This window comes from Phlebotomus papatasi, chromosome 2, assembly GCF_024763615.1.
Source record: "Phlebotomus papatasi isolate M1 chromosome 2, Ppap_2.1, whole genome shotgun sequence".
Lineage (NCBI taxonomy): Eukaryota > Metazoa > Arthropoda > Insecta > Diptera > Psychodidae > Phlebotomus > Phlebotomus papatasi.
Window position 1 is genome coordinate 38466483 of NC_077223.1, and position 17884 is coordinate 38484366.

At 34.3% G+C, this 17884-nt stretch overlaps 2 protein-coding genes across 2 annotated transcripts; both read left to right on the top strand.

The window, feature by feature from the left end:
• Positions 1-2123: 2123 nt before the first annotated feature.
• LOC129804085 (zinc finger protein 26-like) lies at positions 2124-16215 on the top strand. The gene is made up of 7 exons (XM_055851117.1): positions 2124-2327; positions 2431-3203; positions 7671-8751; positions 8813-9108; positions 11946-12114; positions 12182-13057; positions 15807-16215. Exons 1-7 carry the CDS (start codon positions 2227-2229, stop codon positions 15997-15999), a joined length of 3489 nt encoding a protein of 1162 aa, XP_055707092.1. The 5' UTR covers positions 2124-2226; the 3' UTR covers positions 16000-16215.
• LOC129804122 (gastrula zinc finger protein XlCGF8.2DB-like) lies at positions 16199-17456 on the top strand. Its single transcript, XM_055851204.1, has 2 exons — positions 16199-16485; positions 16550-17456. Exons 1-2 carry the CDS (start codon positions 16199-16201, stop codon positions 17391-17393), a joined length of 1131 nt encoding a protein of 376 aa, XP_055707179.1. The 3' UTR covers positions 17394-17456.
• Positions 17457-17884: the final 428 nt, after the last annotated feature.

Sequence of the window (17884 nt, forward strand, 5' to 3'; positions counted from 1 at the left end):
TGATTTTTATTTGAAGTTCCTTATGAACTTTCGCCACCGAAATCCATCTCGACTGAAGTATAGGTCTTAGATGTAATACGAAATCACTTACACGGATTTGTTCCCGACAATGGGAACAAAAAGATTCCCCATATGAGTAACAATTTGGTTACAAAAATTACCTCGTCCACGGACACCGAAAATTTTTGGGACAAATTTGTTACAGATGTAGGAATAATAGATATATTAGATATCCAGCTCTCCGATATCTGGATGTCAGTTATCTAACACTCGTGAAATTAAAATAAATCCCCCTTCTAAAACCTTATTTATGCGATATTTTGAATTTGATAAATCTTATACATCGGTTTGGTTGTGAAACTGTAAATAATGCAAATGTATCTTTGAGGTATAGCACCCAAATAATCATGAATTCGAATATTTCTCAAACCATATGGGAAATTTTTGCACCATTTTATTACTATTATTGAAAAAAAAAACTCATTCAATCATTTTCGCGGAGGAAAAATATGCTTTTTTAAGACTTCCCGACTCATATAATCTCTTAACATGCTCTGCAGTCTGTGAGACTACAGTTTAATTAATCATCTCCAATTGAACTGATATAATTATACATATTTTTAACATCGAACATCACTAAAATTACAAAAATGATGTATGCATAAAACCCAATCTGACCGATCTAGATCACAATTTCCAAAAAAGATATTTCAATAATTTTTTAATAAACCGTCATTTTATTCCGATTTTATGCTATATTAAAAGATCTAATTTAAAAGACAACAACTCTGTTGTTTTTTGGTTTATTTAATAACTTTTTTGACGAATTATCAATATTATAAATCATTGTAGCTGCGGTGCACCTTTTAGATCAGGACAATTTCATGAAATCAAAAGTTCTCATCTCTTTCGTTCTCACATACTTTGTATATGACTATCTTATTTTTTCGGACTCCAAATTCGATTGAGCTAAATTGATTTTGTTGTGATGTTTAAAAGAAGAAGAAGAGTGCGAAAGAATGAGATAGACATATGCAAAGTTTGTGAGAAAGAAAGGGATTCGAATTTCGATTTCGTGAAATTTTCCTGATCTAAAAGGTGTGCCGCAGAGAGCCATTAAGATCCATTTCCGTTTATATTTGGACCAGGAAAATTTAATGAAATTGAAATTCATATCCCTTTCTCAAATGGCTCAAATACTTTGAATATATCTATCTCTCTCTTTCACAATCTTCTTCCTTTTGTTAACTTCACAGTGAATTTAATTTTAGTTCAATCCAGTTTTTAATTCAGAACAGTTGGATATGTAGGTAAGCGAAATGTTTGAAAAAACGAGGACGTGAATTTCGATTTCAATAATTTTTATCGATCTGAAAGGTTGTGCCACAGACATTAATGGCTCTGGCAGACCTTTTAGATCAGGGAAATTTCATGAAATCAAAATTCATATCCCTTTCTTATTTAAAAGTTTAGCATGTCTCTCCTACTCTTTTGCACTCTTCTTCTTCTCTTGAACATCACACCAAATTAAATTTAATTCAGTCCAATTTTGAGCCCTAAAGAATGGGATAGACTTATGCAAATATATTGAGAAGGAAGGATACGGGAATTTTGTTTTGATGAAATTTTACCGATCTAATAAGTGAGTCAGGGGCATAAAATTTTAAAACTTAAAATCGACCGAAAAATCTTTTTCTGAGATAAAAGATTTTAAATTTTAAAATACCAAATTGTAACTCTCTTTAGATTTGACAATAAATATTTCACTAAGCTTCTCTTTCATCTTCATCATAATTGTTTGTATTCAGTAAGAAACGTTAAGCTTCTGGCATACCTTTTAGATCAGGAAAATTTCATGAAATCATAATTTATATCTTATTCTTTCTCAAACGTTTTTAATTTTCATATTCCATATGCATTCGCAGTCAAAATTCGAAGAAGATCTGAAATGAGTGAGACAGATAAATATACGCAAATCATTTTGAAAGGAAAGAAATGTTAATTTCGACTACATGAACTTTTCCTAATCTAAGTGTGCCAGAGCCATAAGAACATATTTTCAGTTGAATTTTAAATTGTACGTGCTCTTATCAAGGGTGGTGAATTTTTTGGTGAAAAGGGATTGTCAAAATCACGAAGCTCGTCGAAAAAGAAATGAAAACAAAACCATGCTTTCTGCAGTGCTTTGAATTATAATTCTTGAGTTTTTAGTGGAAATACAGGAAAATGGAAAGTGAAGTACAAAAATATATAGTTGATTGTAGTATAGTGAAGGAGGAGTATGTTGTTAAGGAAGAAATTGTGCCAATTCTTATCGCAAAAACAGAGTAAGTTTTAAAAAATATTTTGTTTGGAAAAATATTCAGTGGCGCGTCTTCCAAAGAAAAATTGGTAAGAAGAGATTTGAAGGTCAAACAATTGCATTTCTAGCGGTGAATTTTTACCAAAGCCCCCAAAAACGCTAAAGCCTGCGATCAATAAAATTAAGACAAAGAAACACATTTGTTCTCACTGTGGAAAGGCATTTCAGTGGCGCCGAGATGTTCGGTTTCACATCACCAAACATTCCAAAGAAAAGAAGTTCCAATGCACAAAATGCTTAAGAGCCTATGCCGATCAATCCAGGCTGAATATCCATCTTAGGCTTCACTCCAATGAGCACTCTCATGAGTGCAAACTTTGCTGGAAAATTTTCAAAAATGCCGAATATTTGAGGCTTCATCTTAAACGGCATCTTGGCATTAGGAATCACGAATGTCCAGTTTGTGGTAAAAAATTCATTGACACCAGGAACTGGAGGTATCACATGCAGAAGGTCCACGAAGAGGTTAAGCTCAAAGGTCTTCCCAGGAGCAGGTGGACTTGTGATATTTGCGGAACATTCACCATGGACAAATGTTCATTTGAAAAGCATTTACTGAGCCACAGTGATGTGAAAACGGCCGAATGTCCAATTTGCCAGAAGAAATTTAAGCATGAATCCTATCTTAAGACTCACATGAATACTCACGGAACAGAAAGGCCATTCTTGTGCGTTATTTGTGGCAAAGGATTCAAAACAAAAGTCACTCACAGATCTCACCAAGTGATCCATTCAAACGAATTTAGAAAGTGCCCCTATTGCAATAAAATGTACAAGTACAAGGAGACATTCAAGAGACACATCTGGAACCACCACAGAGGACTTCCTTTTGAGATAAAAGGTAAGTAGAATTTTGCAAATAAATAAGATTCTATTCTAAAGTAAAAAAAAAACATTTTCGCAATTCGATAAGGGCTGTTTTATAGAGTAGGGGAGACTGGGGCAAAAAGTCACAAATCGAAAAATTCAAAATTCAATATCTTCCAAGGTAAAAAAGATAGCGTCTCATTTTTTTTTCTATAGATAGCCTCCATAGACCTTCTTCAATGTCATAAGTTTCTTAGAATTCGAACAAGGAATTTAGAAAATAAAAAAATATCGAATTTTAGCCCTATTTTTGAAATATTTTCCTTGCAGAAGATAATTTCCAGGGGTGAAATGATAACTTTAGCTCTCGCTAGTATCGACTCGATACTATCGAATCTCTAGTATCGTTAAATCCAAATGATGAGATGAAATGACCCGTGTCTGCTCTTCTCGCATTGTCGACTCGTTATTGTGACACTTTGGGACAGTGCAACATAACCTCACTCGTTGCTTATTTTGATTTGCAAACAAAGTTTTTCCAATGATTTTAGTGATTTTAATTAAAAAAAGATGACCCCGGAGAAACGTTTTTAAGAAAATTGTGATATACTGAGGGACTATAACTTTCATTTTGGACGAGGACTACTAAATTCCTGTTAGCCTCTGGTGTTTTACAGTTCACAAAGTGGAACAGAAGATTCGAAGGAAGCAGTCAAAACTGTGGCCACCTTCAATAACTTTTTAGCTTTTGAGCTCCTGTTTGTGGCGTTCAATTTCACCACAAGGAATCCATGAAAAAACTCCTAATCTACTTTCTGGACAGTGTCAAACGATGCAATTTCAATCACTTAGTAGCTGCTTCCACTCATAAGCATTTTCCGGTCCGTGTAGTATAAAGATATTTTTGTAATTGAATATAATTAATAGAATAAAACATTTCGCATCCGATTTGGCCAATATTATTTCCATGTTACACCGTGTTTTACGATGGGCACAGAATAAATACTATTTATATTTTATATTATCATTAACAACATTTCATAAAGATAAATTAAAAGAGCGTAAAAAAGATTTTTACTGCCGAAAAAAACCTTAAACTTTCAATAAATTTCACTTGAGGGTACAAATCGACAGCTTCAGAGCTGTCGATAAATTAGTGGCGATAATTATCGACACTAGCGACAAAAAATCGTCAGTTAAATCAGCATTTGTCGTAACTTCATTTTTGCGATTTTGGGATATATGCATATTTAGAATCGACGTAATTTTGTTTATTAGACGCACTTAAGAAAAAGAAACTTTTATAAGCTTAATAAAAATTATTTTAAACAAAAATTATCGTAAGTGCCCTTAATTAATAAAAATTTATCAGAATTTGTCGTAACTTCCATTTTTGGGGAAGTTACGACAAATTTCCATACAAAATTTTCAGTAATCAGCATTTGCCGTAACTTTTTTAGCTCGCTTGCGTGGCTTGTAATTTGCAGCAAAAATTTAATATTTCTCATTAAAACGTTCACAAATTCTTCCATATATCCAAAGACAGTGCGAATAATGCAACATTAAATCATTTTAATTCGATATTTGTGAGAAAAAAGTGAGGAAAAATCCCTGCCCATCTGTCATTATTTCAAAACAAAACAAGCGATGCGGCACACAAAATTTATTAAATAAAATTTATGAAATTAAAGCTTTTAGTGACAAGGACCACAGTTTAATTGACTAATTTAGTGAAATAAAGGCACTCATTATCACTAAAGTAATTAAAATTGATATAATGTGTTTTTGAAAATTGTCGTAACTTCCAAGATCTCCATATATTAGAAGTTACGGCTTTATAAACGATGCAAGTTACGATAAAATATTACTGTGTTTCTTCTAAAATATATCTCAATATCTCAGCTTTTAAATCATTTTATAAAGATTTTCTCAAGTTAACTTACAGTTTATTAGTGCCACTTTTATTATTTTGACTCAAAAGTATTGCATTCGGGGCTCATTTTTAAGAAAAATAATGCTGAACTGAAAATTTCGTCTCCTGAAAAGTTGTCAAAAGGAAGTTACGACAAATGCTGATTGAACTGACGAAATGCAAGTTATCATCTCGATCGCCCATAATCGACACTCGGCACTAGCGATGGGACAATTAGACAGAGTTATCATTCCACCCCAGAATTGATGCACTGGTGAATATTTTCCAAATAATTTGGATTTTATGAATGCGAATCCGCTATCTATTTTAGAATTTCACAAAAGTTCTTTTCTCCAGAAATCCTTTTATTAAAAATGGCCACTTGGGGTAAAAAGTAACAAAAAGTATAGAGCAAAAAGTAACAAAAAAGCGAAACAATTTCTGATGTCTCACGGCGAAAAAAACGTCATTATCATGTCTCGCTGCTTGTTGTTTGAATTGGTCAATTTGTTTGAATTGGGGTAGATGAATAAATTTTCTATGAAAATATGTCCTCTAGGTATTTTTTCAAATTTATGGAAGCCCGTAATGAAGCGAATCAAAATGTGATAATACCCCATGTCTGGTACTATTTGCCCCAGAATTTTTGAGAATAGTCACAAAATTACCTTTTAGAAATTGGCTCGATAAACGTATTTCCTTACAAAATAGAGGAAAATTACTTTCACAAAGTTGCAGAGCGGTAAATTTCCTATAAAACTGCGCTAATTAGAAATTTTTGAAGCGCTCGAGTAGCTTGTAAAAAAATAAAATATCCGTTTTGTGACTTTTTGCCCCAGTCTCCCCTAAAATTTTAAATTCCGGACAAACAAATATTTAACATCATTATTAGTTTGGACAAGTCTTTTAAAACTTGATAAAAAAAAGATGTTAAAGTATCCTAGCTTTGCGGAATGCTCGAACTCACGATAAACGGTTTTCAGACTGGTTTCAGACTCTGGACCTGGAGACGATCGTTAAGTGCCATAAAATATCCAACTATCCACTTTCGCTATCTCTAGTCTAGAGTTTTCTCCAACACTTTCTATATGACCGAGGATCACACCTTTTTGATCGTTTGCCATCCTTGTCCCCATTTCTTTTTAGGATTTTATGGCTTTCTTGGCGCGAGCTCTAATTTTACGACCGTCTCGAAGAGATAGTAATCTTAAAAAGTTGTCACCATAGATCACCCACTTTAAGAGTTTCCCAGGAATAGAGGGTGCCTTTGTTTGCTTAAGCCAACAAATGCATCCCCTTTTTGGTCACTTATATCTCGCCCATCGTGATTTTACGAACACCTGCCTAATGGCTTTAAGGTGTTACTTTGTCTCTGGGCTATAAATTTCGTAAGGACTAATTGGATAGAAAAACTCGCGGCGCTAGACATGATCTATCATGTCTCTTCTTGATTTTTCACGAAAAAACCAGCGCGATCATGAATATTTGAAAACCGAGTTGTGATGCACAAAATGCGTCACAACAACGAATTTGTTCCAAAATGTAGCTCGTCCACGGACACCGAAAATTTTTGGAATAAATTTGTACCTTCTAGGAGGAACAAAATGATACTCAATATTAATAACGAATTTGTTCCAAAAAATAGCTCGTCTCGTATAAAATCGTATCCCTCCTCCTCTCACACTCAGTCACCCGTCACCGAAGCGAAGAGGACGCCAAATCTGTGGCAATTTTCGAGCTACATGGTTTCACTTTTTTAATTCGAGATTCCCTTCCCCTCTTGCTGTCAGCATTCGCATATGATTTCTAAGTTACTGATTACTTAAGTTGATTCTTATTTGAAAATCCTTATGAACTTTCGCCACCGAAATCCATCTCGACTGAAGTATAGGCCTTAACTGTAAGACGAAATCTTTTACATGAATATTTGTTCCCGACAATGGGAACAAAAAGATTCCCCATATGAGTAACAATTTCGTTCCAAAAATTACCTCGTGCACACCGAAAATTTTTGGAACAAATATGTTATAGATGTAGGAATAATATTGTAATAAAGAAAATGTACCAATTTGTTCCTGACAGAGGGAACAAAACAGCCGAATGCAATAAATTCTATTCCAACTTTCAGGACCAAATTTGTATAAAACGTAATCAATTCAAATTTGTAGACATTCCACCGTATCAAAACGGTTCCAAAAGAAAACTCTAACAAAATTGTAACTTTCGTAACAAAACTGTAAAGAAAACTTTTTGGAACAAACAAATAACTTCTCTAGGTACAAATTAATTCCAAAAAATTGTTCCAATATTTTGGTCAGTATCCAAAAGTTTTTACCGTGTACCATAAACGATATCTCTACCCGTTTTATCACCAAGCTTTCGTATTTATTAAAATAAATAAATACGATTTATTTGGTCTTTGAAATCCTGGTAAATTGAGATCAGTTTCACCTAGTAGGGGGAAGTGGGGCACCTTTGAAAGTGCTTTTTTCTTCTATTTTTAAATGGAACTGAGTCATATCATAATGTAATTTAGCTTCTGAATCTGTGCAGCAGCTAATTTTTTCTTTTATTTTAAATAACATTCAGTTGGAACAGTTTGTTGTACTGTGTGCAAGGACAGATTTAAGAATTTGGAAGCTCTCCAGAAGCACGTAATCATTCATGCTGATGAGTTGCCCTTTGTATGTGAGCTCTGTGGGAAAGGATTCAAAGACAAACGTAAATTGCGGACTCACATTCGATTAATGCACGAAAGATATTCACAGAATAGAGTACTAAAGTGTCCTCAGTGTGGAAAAGGATGTCGAGGAGAAACCTTTTTGGCCATGCATCAAGCCATTCACAATAATGAAGCTCTATTTGAGTGTGCCATTTGCTCAAAGAAATTTAAGAAGAAATCACAAATAAAGCAACATGTACTGACACATAGTAAAAGTAGGAAGATGTATTCATGTCAAATCTGCGGAATTGAAAGAACTAGCGCTAGGAGTATTAGAAAACACGAGGCAAAGCACAATTCTGAGGGTACTCTAAAATGTCCGGCAAAGAAGTGTCAAATGATTTTCTGCCATATCAAGAACCGAAATGAACATATCGAAAAGGAACACAAAGAGTTCAAGTACATTTGCAAAATTTGTGGAGATATGGTAAAGCATAGGAAGAACTTGAGGGAACATGATGTGAAGCATAGAGCTGAGGGTCGGACTAAGCGGTACAAACCCACGAAAACAGTAAAGAAAATCAAAAAAGAAGTAAAGATGGAAGAAGATGTGAAGATTGAGGTAAAAGAAATTAAAAGTGAACCTCAGGAAAATCTTCCCCGGAAGAAAGAAAAGAAGCATATCTGTGCCATATGTGGTAAATCCTTTTATCATCCACGTGATATTCGGTATCATATGAGTGTCCATTCAACCGAGAGAAATTTCCATTGCCCAAAGTGTCCTAAGAGATTCACGAGTGATTTGAGGATGAGAACACATCTGAGAATTCACGAAACTGACGGAATCTTTCCATGTAAGCTCTGTGGGAAGATTTTCAAAAATTCAGAATACCTCCGGATTCACCTGAATAGACATGCGGGCATTAAAAAGTTCGAATGCACAGTTTGTGGCTTGATGCTGGCAGAAGCGAGGAATTTGAAGCAGCATATGTTGCGATTTCATCAAGAGTATGTTCAAATACGTTTTTCTTTTCACAGCAAATTCCTTATAGTTTTCCTTTTTCTGCAGAGAAACCGTCAAAGTGCTTCCAAAAAGCCAGTTTACTTGCGATCACTGTGGAAAAGATTGTCTGGATAAAAAATCATACAAAGGACACATTCTTTCGCATTCCGATGTAAGGAATGTTCCATGTCCAGTGTGTCAGAAAATGTACAAGAGCGAGGATCATGTCAAGGCTCATATGAAAGTTCACAACAAATATACTCCCTTTGCCTGTATAATCTGTAACCATGCTGTGAAAACTCGAGGAAACCTGGCAAAGCACATGTGGACCCATCATCGTGGAATTCCGACAGATTACAAAGGTAAGACTGATTAAATTGATATAAATAGTTGAAAAGTGAAAAGTGCAAAGTGAAGGACAACGTGTTTAAAATTTAAACTATCGAGTTCTGCTATGCTTAAAAATTGTTTCTTTTTGTTGAGTAATTTTTTATTTGTAATCAGATATTTAACCATGGTCAAAACCAATTAGCTAGTACATCATACCATTTCCCTTTAATCCGAGACACCTTTCCGTGTCTTTTGTAATTATAAACACTAAAAAAATCCCTTTAGGGCACAGAACTAACTTCAAGCGTATCTAGACTATATGGTTAAATACGTAGATAATAAAATAATACATAACATGATAAAAAGAATATCACGTACATCGCACCAGTCTCTTTTAATCCGAGACACTTTCCCTTCTTAAAAAAAAAGAAACGAAAATAAGCTTCATTGAAGCAAAACGCTGGAGGAGAACTATGGTGTTATTACAATGAGAAATAAGGATGGGTTTTTAAGCACTTTACTGTTCTCAAGTGCTTCTGCATTATCGACTTTTCCTTGTGTTAGTTGCTGTCACGACTATTTGGTGGTTTTATAACGCGGCGAGGACTGAGGAAAAATGGCGAGACAGAAAGTAACACGAAGAAAACTCGATAATGTAGATGCAAACAGTAAAGTACTTCTGCATTATTGACTTTTCTTTATGTTGGTTGCTATCACGACTATTTGGTGGTTTTATAATGTGGCGAGGAGTGAGGAAATCAGGCGAGACAGAAAGTAACACCAAGAAAACTCGATAATGTAAATGCATTGAGAACAGTAAAACGCTCCTGCATTATCGACTTTTCTTTATGTTGGTTCCTGTCACGACTATTTGGCGGTTTTATAACTTGGTGAGGAGTGAGAGAAATCAGGCGAGATAGAAAGTAACATAAAGAAAACTTGATAGTGTTAATGCATTGAGAACAGTAAAATGAGTAAAATGCTTCTGCATTATCGACTTTTCTTTGTGTTAGTTGCTGTCACGACTATTTGGTGGCTTTATAACGCAGCGAGGAATGAGGAAAAATGGCGAGACAAAAAGTAACACGAAGAAAACTCGATAATGTAGATGCATTGAGAACAGTAAAGTACTTCTGCATTATCGACTTTCCTTTGGGTCTTCTGTCACGACTATGTATATGGTGCTTTTAGAACACGGCGAGGATTGCGGAAAGCAGGCGAAACAAAAACTAACACAAAGAAAAGTCGATGATAATGCAGATACACTTGGGAAAAGTGAAGTGTTAAAAATATGTAGGTTTTTCATTGGAATAGCACCATTATCAAGCTATTCCAATAAAAAATGAACATGTTTTTTTTAGAACTTTACTGTCTTCAAGTGCTTCTGCATTATCGACTATTCTTTGTGTTGCTTCATGTTACGACATGAAACGACGGTGCGTTTAATGGTTTTAGAACGCGAAACGTACTGGGAAAAACAGTGGAGACAGAAATCAACACAAAGAAAAGTCGATAATGCAGAAGTACTTGAGAACAGTAAAGTGCTAAAAAAAATCACATTCATTTTCCTCAAGAATCGGATTTTTATTGATTCTAAATAGACTAAAAAAATGTTTTTTCCATGGGTACTCAGAGTCCCAAAGAAGGCGAAAGAGTTGAGGATGTTTTTCAACGATCCGATCTACAGTATCCAATCAATGAAGACCATCGTTAAATACTAGAAAAGCTTACGGACAGCAAGGGCGTAATATCACTCCCTGAGGCCAAAGTCACCCGTAATGTTACTTAAAAACCGTGATGGATACAGAGAAGCTTAAAGTTACTGAAATTTTTTGTATGTTACTACGTAGATGTACACTGAGAAAAAAAGAGGGTACGATTAACTTTTTTTCCACAGAACTTTAACACTTTTTAGGTGTAAAAATATATCAAATTTTTTTATGTTAATTTTACACCTTTTTGAGGGTAAAATTAACAAGAAAAAGGGTAACTTTAACCCCCAATACACCTAAAAAGAGTAATATTTACACCGATTTAGGATCAATACTGCAGGGTAAAATTAACATTTCCGGAGTGTTATTTTAACTTTTTCGGATTTCTCAGTGTACTTGTGAATTGTGAAATTAGATTGTAGCATATAACTGCGGTCTTAAAAGAGTTCAATCTCGAGGGTTTATTTCTTGAATCGATTTGATAAAGATTGGACTAAGAGCGTTGCTTGCAATCCTTTTAAATGAAATAATGAATCGATGAATTATTTTTATCTGAAATTCCATTTTATGACTTCTAAGTAGTTTTTCATAAGTTTTAAAATTCATTTTAAGTCAAATTAAAATGTTGTTCCGTTTTAAAAAAAATAACGAAAAACTTGAAACATTGCAAAGTGGTCGGCATAGTGATTTTTCGAATGAATTTTGAGTCTGTCTGTCTAACCGTCACCAGGGTTGATATGATGACTTATTTTTGATACTATCGACTGTCGATTCTGAAATATTTAAACGATAGCTGTACTTCCTGTGACTAATATAGATATTTATCAACAGCCACATTCTTTTAAGAATGTCACAATGAATGGCTCAGCAATGCGCAAAAAGTCGACATTCACTTAATCTAACAGATATAGATTTATCGATACTATCGATTCGATAGTGTCGAAAAGGTCGAAAAGTTATAATTCTACCCTAGATTTAGAAGCCGAACGATTACAGATAAGAGACTTGCAGTGTTCAGGGAACCCCCCTTATGTCAGCTCATAGAATTTTACATTGCTTCAGTGATTCTTTTTGTTTTAACTTGCTGACGTTGTAGAATGTCTGATGCACCTACAACAATTGACAAAAAAATAGTTAACGTTATAATTATTTTATAGAGGGTCCCGTTGCCTGTACGGCCTGCAATGAAACTTTTAAGAACTTTGATGCTCTGCAGAAGCATGTAATTGTGCATTCGGAAGAAAAACCTTATCAATGTCCGACCTGTGGGAATTGCTATCGTCATCACAGGAGTATGAGAAATCACATTCGAGAGGTCCATGAAGAGTACGTTACCTAATAAAAGCCTTATCTCAATTAATCATTTTCAAAAATCAATTTTAATCCTTTGCAGCAATAAAGAACGTCCCAATAGAGTGTTAAAGTGTCCGCAATGTGGTAAAGGATGCAAGGGGCAAACCTTTTTAGCCTTGCATCTAGCTACTCATAGTAATGAGGCTCAGTTTGAGTGTGCCATTTGCTCAAAGAAATTCAAATTGAAATCCCACATAAGGCTGCATGTTGTGAGGCACAGCAAAGAGAGAAAAATGTACTCTTGTAGAATTTGTGGAGTTGAAAGAACAAGTGCAAGAAGTATTCGGAGTCATGAGGCGAAACATAACTCAAGAAAGTATTTCAATTGCCTTGCAGAAGATTGCAAATTGATCTTTTCAAATAAGAAAGCTCGAAATGATCATATCCTCAAGGACCACACGGAATTTCAGTATACTTGCGGCAAATGCAAAGATATGGTCAAGGATGAAGAACATTTGCGAGAGCATGAGAAGATGTGCAAAAATGATGGGAAGAAACCATACAGAGAGAAACATTCCAAGGATAAAAGTCTATCAAAAGGGAAGAAAGATAGAATTTCATGTGATAAAGAAAAGGAAATACGAGAGAAGAAGCATATTTGTGCTCATTGTGGTAAAGCATTCATGTGGCGCCGAGACATTCGATTTCACATCACAAAGCATTCCAAAGAGAAAAAGTTCAAGTGTCCTCACTGTCCACGACGCTATCCCGACAAACACAGACGAGACGTACATTCAAAACTGCACGGGAATCCACATGAATGCAAACTCTGTGGCAAAGTCTTCCAGAATTCTCGGTATTTAAAGCTCCATCTACAAAGACATCTTGGATTGAAAAGATTTGAATGTGATATTTGCAGCAGGAAATTTCCGGAAGCAAGAAACTGGAGGTATCACATGGAGCGTGTACATCAAGTGTAAGTTAACATTAATTAAATTTTGAAACTCATTTAGGGAATATTTAAAAAAAAATAAAACGCTACTACTTTTTTATGTTTCATATTTGACAGGTAACTAGATTTCTTAAATATAAGCTCCGCCCAAAAATTATTTTAGTTCACACCTTTTTTAAGATTTCTTGGTAACTTAAGTATTACTGATCCCGCCAGGATTTGTTTCCATATTTTAAGGGATGGCATACTTAAGAAAAAAGGCTACATTCTCAAATTTAATAAATGACAACACTTAACGTTTTTAAAGGGGTCACCGTAACGAAAACCGGAAGTTGATATCTCTTACGGTTTGCCTTCTAGCCCGGTAAGAAATTGAAAAAAAAGTTGTTTGCAAGGGAAAGTACTCTCCCTTCGAACGTTCATGCCTTCGAATAATGTGAATTTCTTTTAATTTTTGTATGAGACATTAAATTAGTTAGCTTATTATCAATTACGAGTCTCCTCCAAAAATAGAGGGCCTAGTAATTTGTTTTTATGCTATTATAAGAAAAATTGAAAATGGAGACAAAATATCATTTTAATGTTCAATTTTACATGTGTTTTTTCCTATTTAAAATGATTTTTAGAAAAAAAATGAATAACAAAGGGTAAATTAGGGTTGATATTCGTCAACACAGTTTTTCTCGAGAAGAATGCCATATTTGTGGGTGAAGGATAACTTGCAAAACCACCTTAATGGATGGATAACCTGCCTTCGAATTTTAGAATTTCATGCCTTCGAATGCCTATCTAGTAACACTACCTCACATACTTATTTGTTTTGCTTCATGTGCGCTTGAAAAATCAAGTATTCTGTGTTTTTTTTTTAATTTTCGAATGGAACAAAAGTGGCAAAGAGAAGTTATTGATGAGGATGTAATCTTGTCAGTTTCTAATGAGTTAAAACTTAAAAAATAAAACGAGGACTCTTCATAAGATATCCCTATCGCACCACTCTGATTGTCAGTCATCAAGACAACTTTGTTTTTACCATTGTATTGAAAGAGCTAGGTCATCACATCTTACCCATACGATAGTTGATTATTAACCTTACAAGACGAAATGAGAAATGGTAAACCAGCTCTTTGCAAACAAAGAGAAAAATCGTTTGAAGGTTCACTCTGTGCGAACCATGCTCACATTCCCCTATCATTGAGTACTATATTCCTTGAAAAATTTAACGTTTAATTTTGAGTTTAACAGGTTTAATTTTAAAAATTCAGTGAAATTTTAATTATTTTTAATAAAAGTTAAACGGAAAAGTGGAAGTTCTCCTTTTCAAGGAATGTATAGTACTCAATGTTGATCAACAGTAAAAAATCAAAATTTTGAAGAATGGTATTTTGATTAAGATGGTTTTGAAAACATGCACAGCTGAAGCATGAAATGGTCAAGATTGTGCTGAAAACATGCACAGCGGTTGGACTTCTTAAAACAGATGGTGCTCGTCAAAACCGATACAGCCGCGCACAGCTCAAAAATAAGATGGTTAAAATTGAGCATAGTCCTGCATAGCTCAAACAAAATTGAATCTAAATTTTTAACAGTTTTCTTAATCTTAATCTTTTTATGTTTAACAACTGTGCTTGTTTTCATAACAATATAAACCATTTTATGCTTGAGCTATGCAGATTTCATGCACAATATCTGAGAAGTACGAGTTTTATACATAATCTCAACCATCTTATACTAGAGCTGTGCGTATTTTTGGAACAATTTTAATTTAATATTTTAAAGTATCTAAACACTAAATCTTGCAAAAAATATAAGGGCGAAATGCTTTTTTAGAGCTTTATGGGCGCCAAGAAAGCCTTTAGAACAATTGTACGCCCTAGAAAGTGAGGGAATTAAAAAAGCTTTTCCTTCAACGCGAAATTTTGATAGATAAGGACAAAATGCATTTTAGGAGCAAGAGGAGCGCCCTAGAAAGTCTCGTGAAGAAATTAGGTTTTTTTTTTAAATTTATTTCAATGCGAAATTTTGAGGAATTGTAGGGACAAAATGCCTTTTAAGAACTAGAGAGGCGCCCCAGAAAGTCTGTGACTGAGAAAATTAAAAGTGTTAACGCAAATTTTGGTAGATTATAAGGACAAATGGCATTGTAAGAACTAGAAGGGCACTTCAGAAAGACTCGGAGTCTATTTTATTAATTTTTTTTTACTTCAACATGGCAATTATAAAGAGTCAAGGTTCAGTTGTCTAAAAAAAAGGAACATCGGCGCCCCTGGAGGCTTGCGCCCTGGGCGGTCTGCCCCTCCCGCGCCCCCTTAGGTATGCTACTGGCCGGGAGTTGACAACTTTAGCCTCAACCGATTTTCCAAGGTTTTCCATGAGTTTTCCCGTGAGTTCTCAGTGTGTAAAAGTCGGCGAGTAGCAATAATTCTCTACTCATTATTTTCCTTGAAATGACGTATAGGAACGGGAACAGACATGGTCTTTTTTAGTACTTGAGAACAGTAATGTGCTAAAAAAAAAACATGGTCACTTTTTCATTGGAATAGCACCATTATACTTATTCGAGGTTTTCTTTTTCCCTTTGAGCATCTGAAACAATGAGAAAATCTCAAAATTCCAAAATAGACATGATTCCGAATTACCCCATTTTACCCTAATGCTTATACTTTTTGAGTTCGAGTATTAAAAGAATTATTAATTAAGATTAGATTTAACTAAAATTTACTAAATTAAGCTCAAAGCTTTTCATACTACATTTGCGACTATCTTCTATTTTCAGGGATAGTGCAAGTGTTCGAGATTACAACACTCGTTCTAAAAAGACTGATGACAATTTAATACAATCGACAATAATTCAAAAGACTCAAATTAAAACTGAAAATGCGACTGAATTCGGTATGGAGTATCCAAGAATCAAGATTGAAGATGATGATTCGACTTTCATTAAAGTGGAAGAAGTGAACGAGATTTGATTTAAAAATGAACCCAAAACAAAAGCTGAACCCGTTTGGAATCAACAGGTAGTTTATGGTGAATATTTTGCTTCGGGATGAGTTGAAAAGTCGTCGATAGAAGAGGGAAGAAGTAGAAGAAGTATCGCATGGGCCTGTCAATCAGCGTGCCTTATCAATTTGTTATATAGGCCCACAATAAAATTAGATAGTGATTGAAATGGATTTTCAAGAAGATTTAAAGAATTTCCCTTTAGATTATAGCATTGTAAAGGAAGAGTACATTGTTCAAGAAGATGTCATAAGTGTTATTGAAAAACAAGATGGGGAGAGATCTGAAGAGGATTTCCCTTGTCATCTGTGCCAGAAGACTTTCAAGAAGGAATGGTATCTTAAATTGCATTTGAAGAGGCATTCTGGATTGAGGAATTACCAATGTGATCACTGTGAAAAGAAATTCACTGAAAGGGCTATCTTAAAATTGCATGTTCAACGTGTTCACTTAGGGTTGGATTACATAAATTAAGCTTTTCCTTATTGCGTATTGCCTAATACTTAACTTCCATTTCAGAATGAAGACTCCAGAACTTGTAAATAGATACAAGAAGAAATTTTCTTGTGAACATTGTGGAAAAATTACCTACGATAAATATGCTTATGACAAACATTTATCAATTCACAGCAATAATTGGGATATCCAGTGTCCAAAGTGTCCGAAGAAATTTAGGCACAAAGACAACTTGAGAGAACACATGTTTGTCCATGTAACTGAGAAGCCAGTCTTGTGCAATATTTGCAATAAAGCCTTCAAAAGGAAGAAATTACTGACCAAACATCTCAAACGTACTCATCCAGAGAATCCAAATGAGAATTCCAAAAAATGCATTTGTTGCCAAAAGATCTTCAACACTAAAGAATCTCTAAGGAAGCATGTCAGTAACTGTCATAAAGATCTTCCTCCTGGGATTAAAACATTGAGGGACTACATTAAAAAACCATATGAATGTGAAATCTGTGGAAGCTGTTTTGGGGATAAACTTAAATTGCAAGTTCATATGCGACGCCTACATCTAAATAAACAAAAGAAACACCCTCCCTACGTTTGTTCTGAGTGTGGAAAGCAATGGTTCTTAAAATACAAATATGAAACTCATTTGAAAAGCCACAGAAATGAGACACCATTTCAATGTGCTATTTGCTCAAAAGAATACAAACATAAATTCTCCTTGGTTCGACATTTGAAGGGCCATGAAAATAAGAAACTCTCTTCATCGTGCGAAAAGAAACCTGTGAATAAGGATTTTCTGAAAAAGCTCGATCCAAAGGAAATGTTGCAAAAAAATGTTAAAGAAGATTTGACGATGGATTCTGTTGTTATTAAGAAGGAAGTTGATGATGACTACGAAATGTATTAAACACAGGAAAAATAATTTCATTGTAAAGTTTTATCGAAAATAAGAATATATGGTTAAGAAAAACGTTAAATTGTTCATGTGATTGCCACTACACTACGAAAAAAACTTCAGCAAATTATTAAGAAAAGTATTAAATTACTTTTCTAAAAACTTTCATGTGATTGCCACTACATTACGAAAAATATTTCAGCAAATTTTAAGAAAAGTATTAAATTACTTTTCTAAAAACTTTCATGTGATTGCCACTACACTACGAAAAAAACTTCAGCAAATTATTAAGAAAAGTATTAAATTACTTTTCTAAAAACTTTCATGTGATTGCCACTACATTACGAAAAATATTTCAGCAAATTTTAAGAAAAGTATTAAGTTACTTTTCTAAAAACTTTCATGTGATTGCCACTACACTACGAAAAATATTTCAGCAAATTATTAAGAAAAGTATTAAATTACTTTTCCAAAAGTTTCATGTGATTGCCACTACACTACGA

Excerpts from the sequence above, each read along its gene's own strand:
- LOC129804085 (XM_055851117.1), top strand. The coding sequence starts at position 2,227 with ATGGAAAGTGAAGTACAAAAATATATAGTTGATTGTAGTATAGTGAAG. Across the intron at positions 2,328-2,430 it reads ATTCTTATCGCAAAAACAGA|CGGTGAATTTTTACCAAAGC; the intron begins GTAAGTTTTAAA and ends TTGCATTTCTAG. Across the intron at positions 13,058-15,806 it reads ATGGAGCGTGTACATCAAGT|GGATAGTGCAAGTGTTCGAG; the intron begins GTAAGTTAACAT and ends TTCTATTTTCAG.
- LOC129804122 (XM_055851204.1), top strand. The coding sequence starts at position 16,199 with ATGGATTTTCAAGAAGATTTAAAGAATTTCCCTTTAGATTATAGCATT. Across the intron at positions 16,486-16,549 it reads GTTCAACGTGTTCACTTAGG|AATGAAGACTCCAGAACTTG; the intron begins GTTGGATTACAT and ends CTTCCATTTCAG.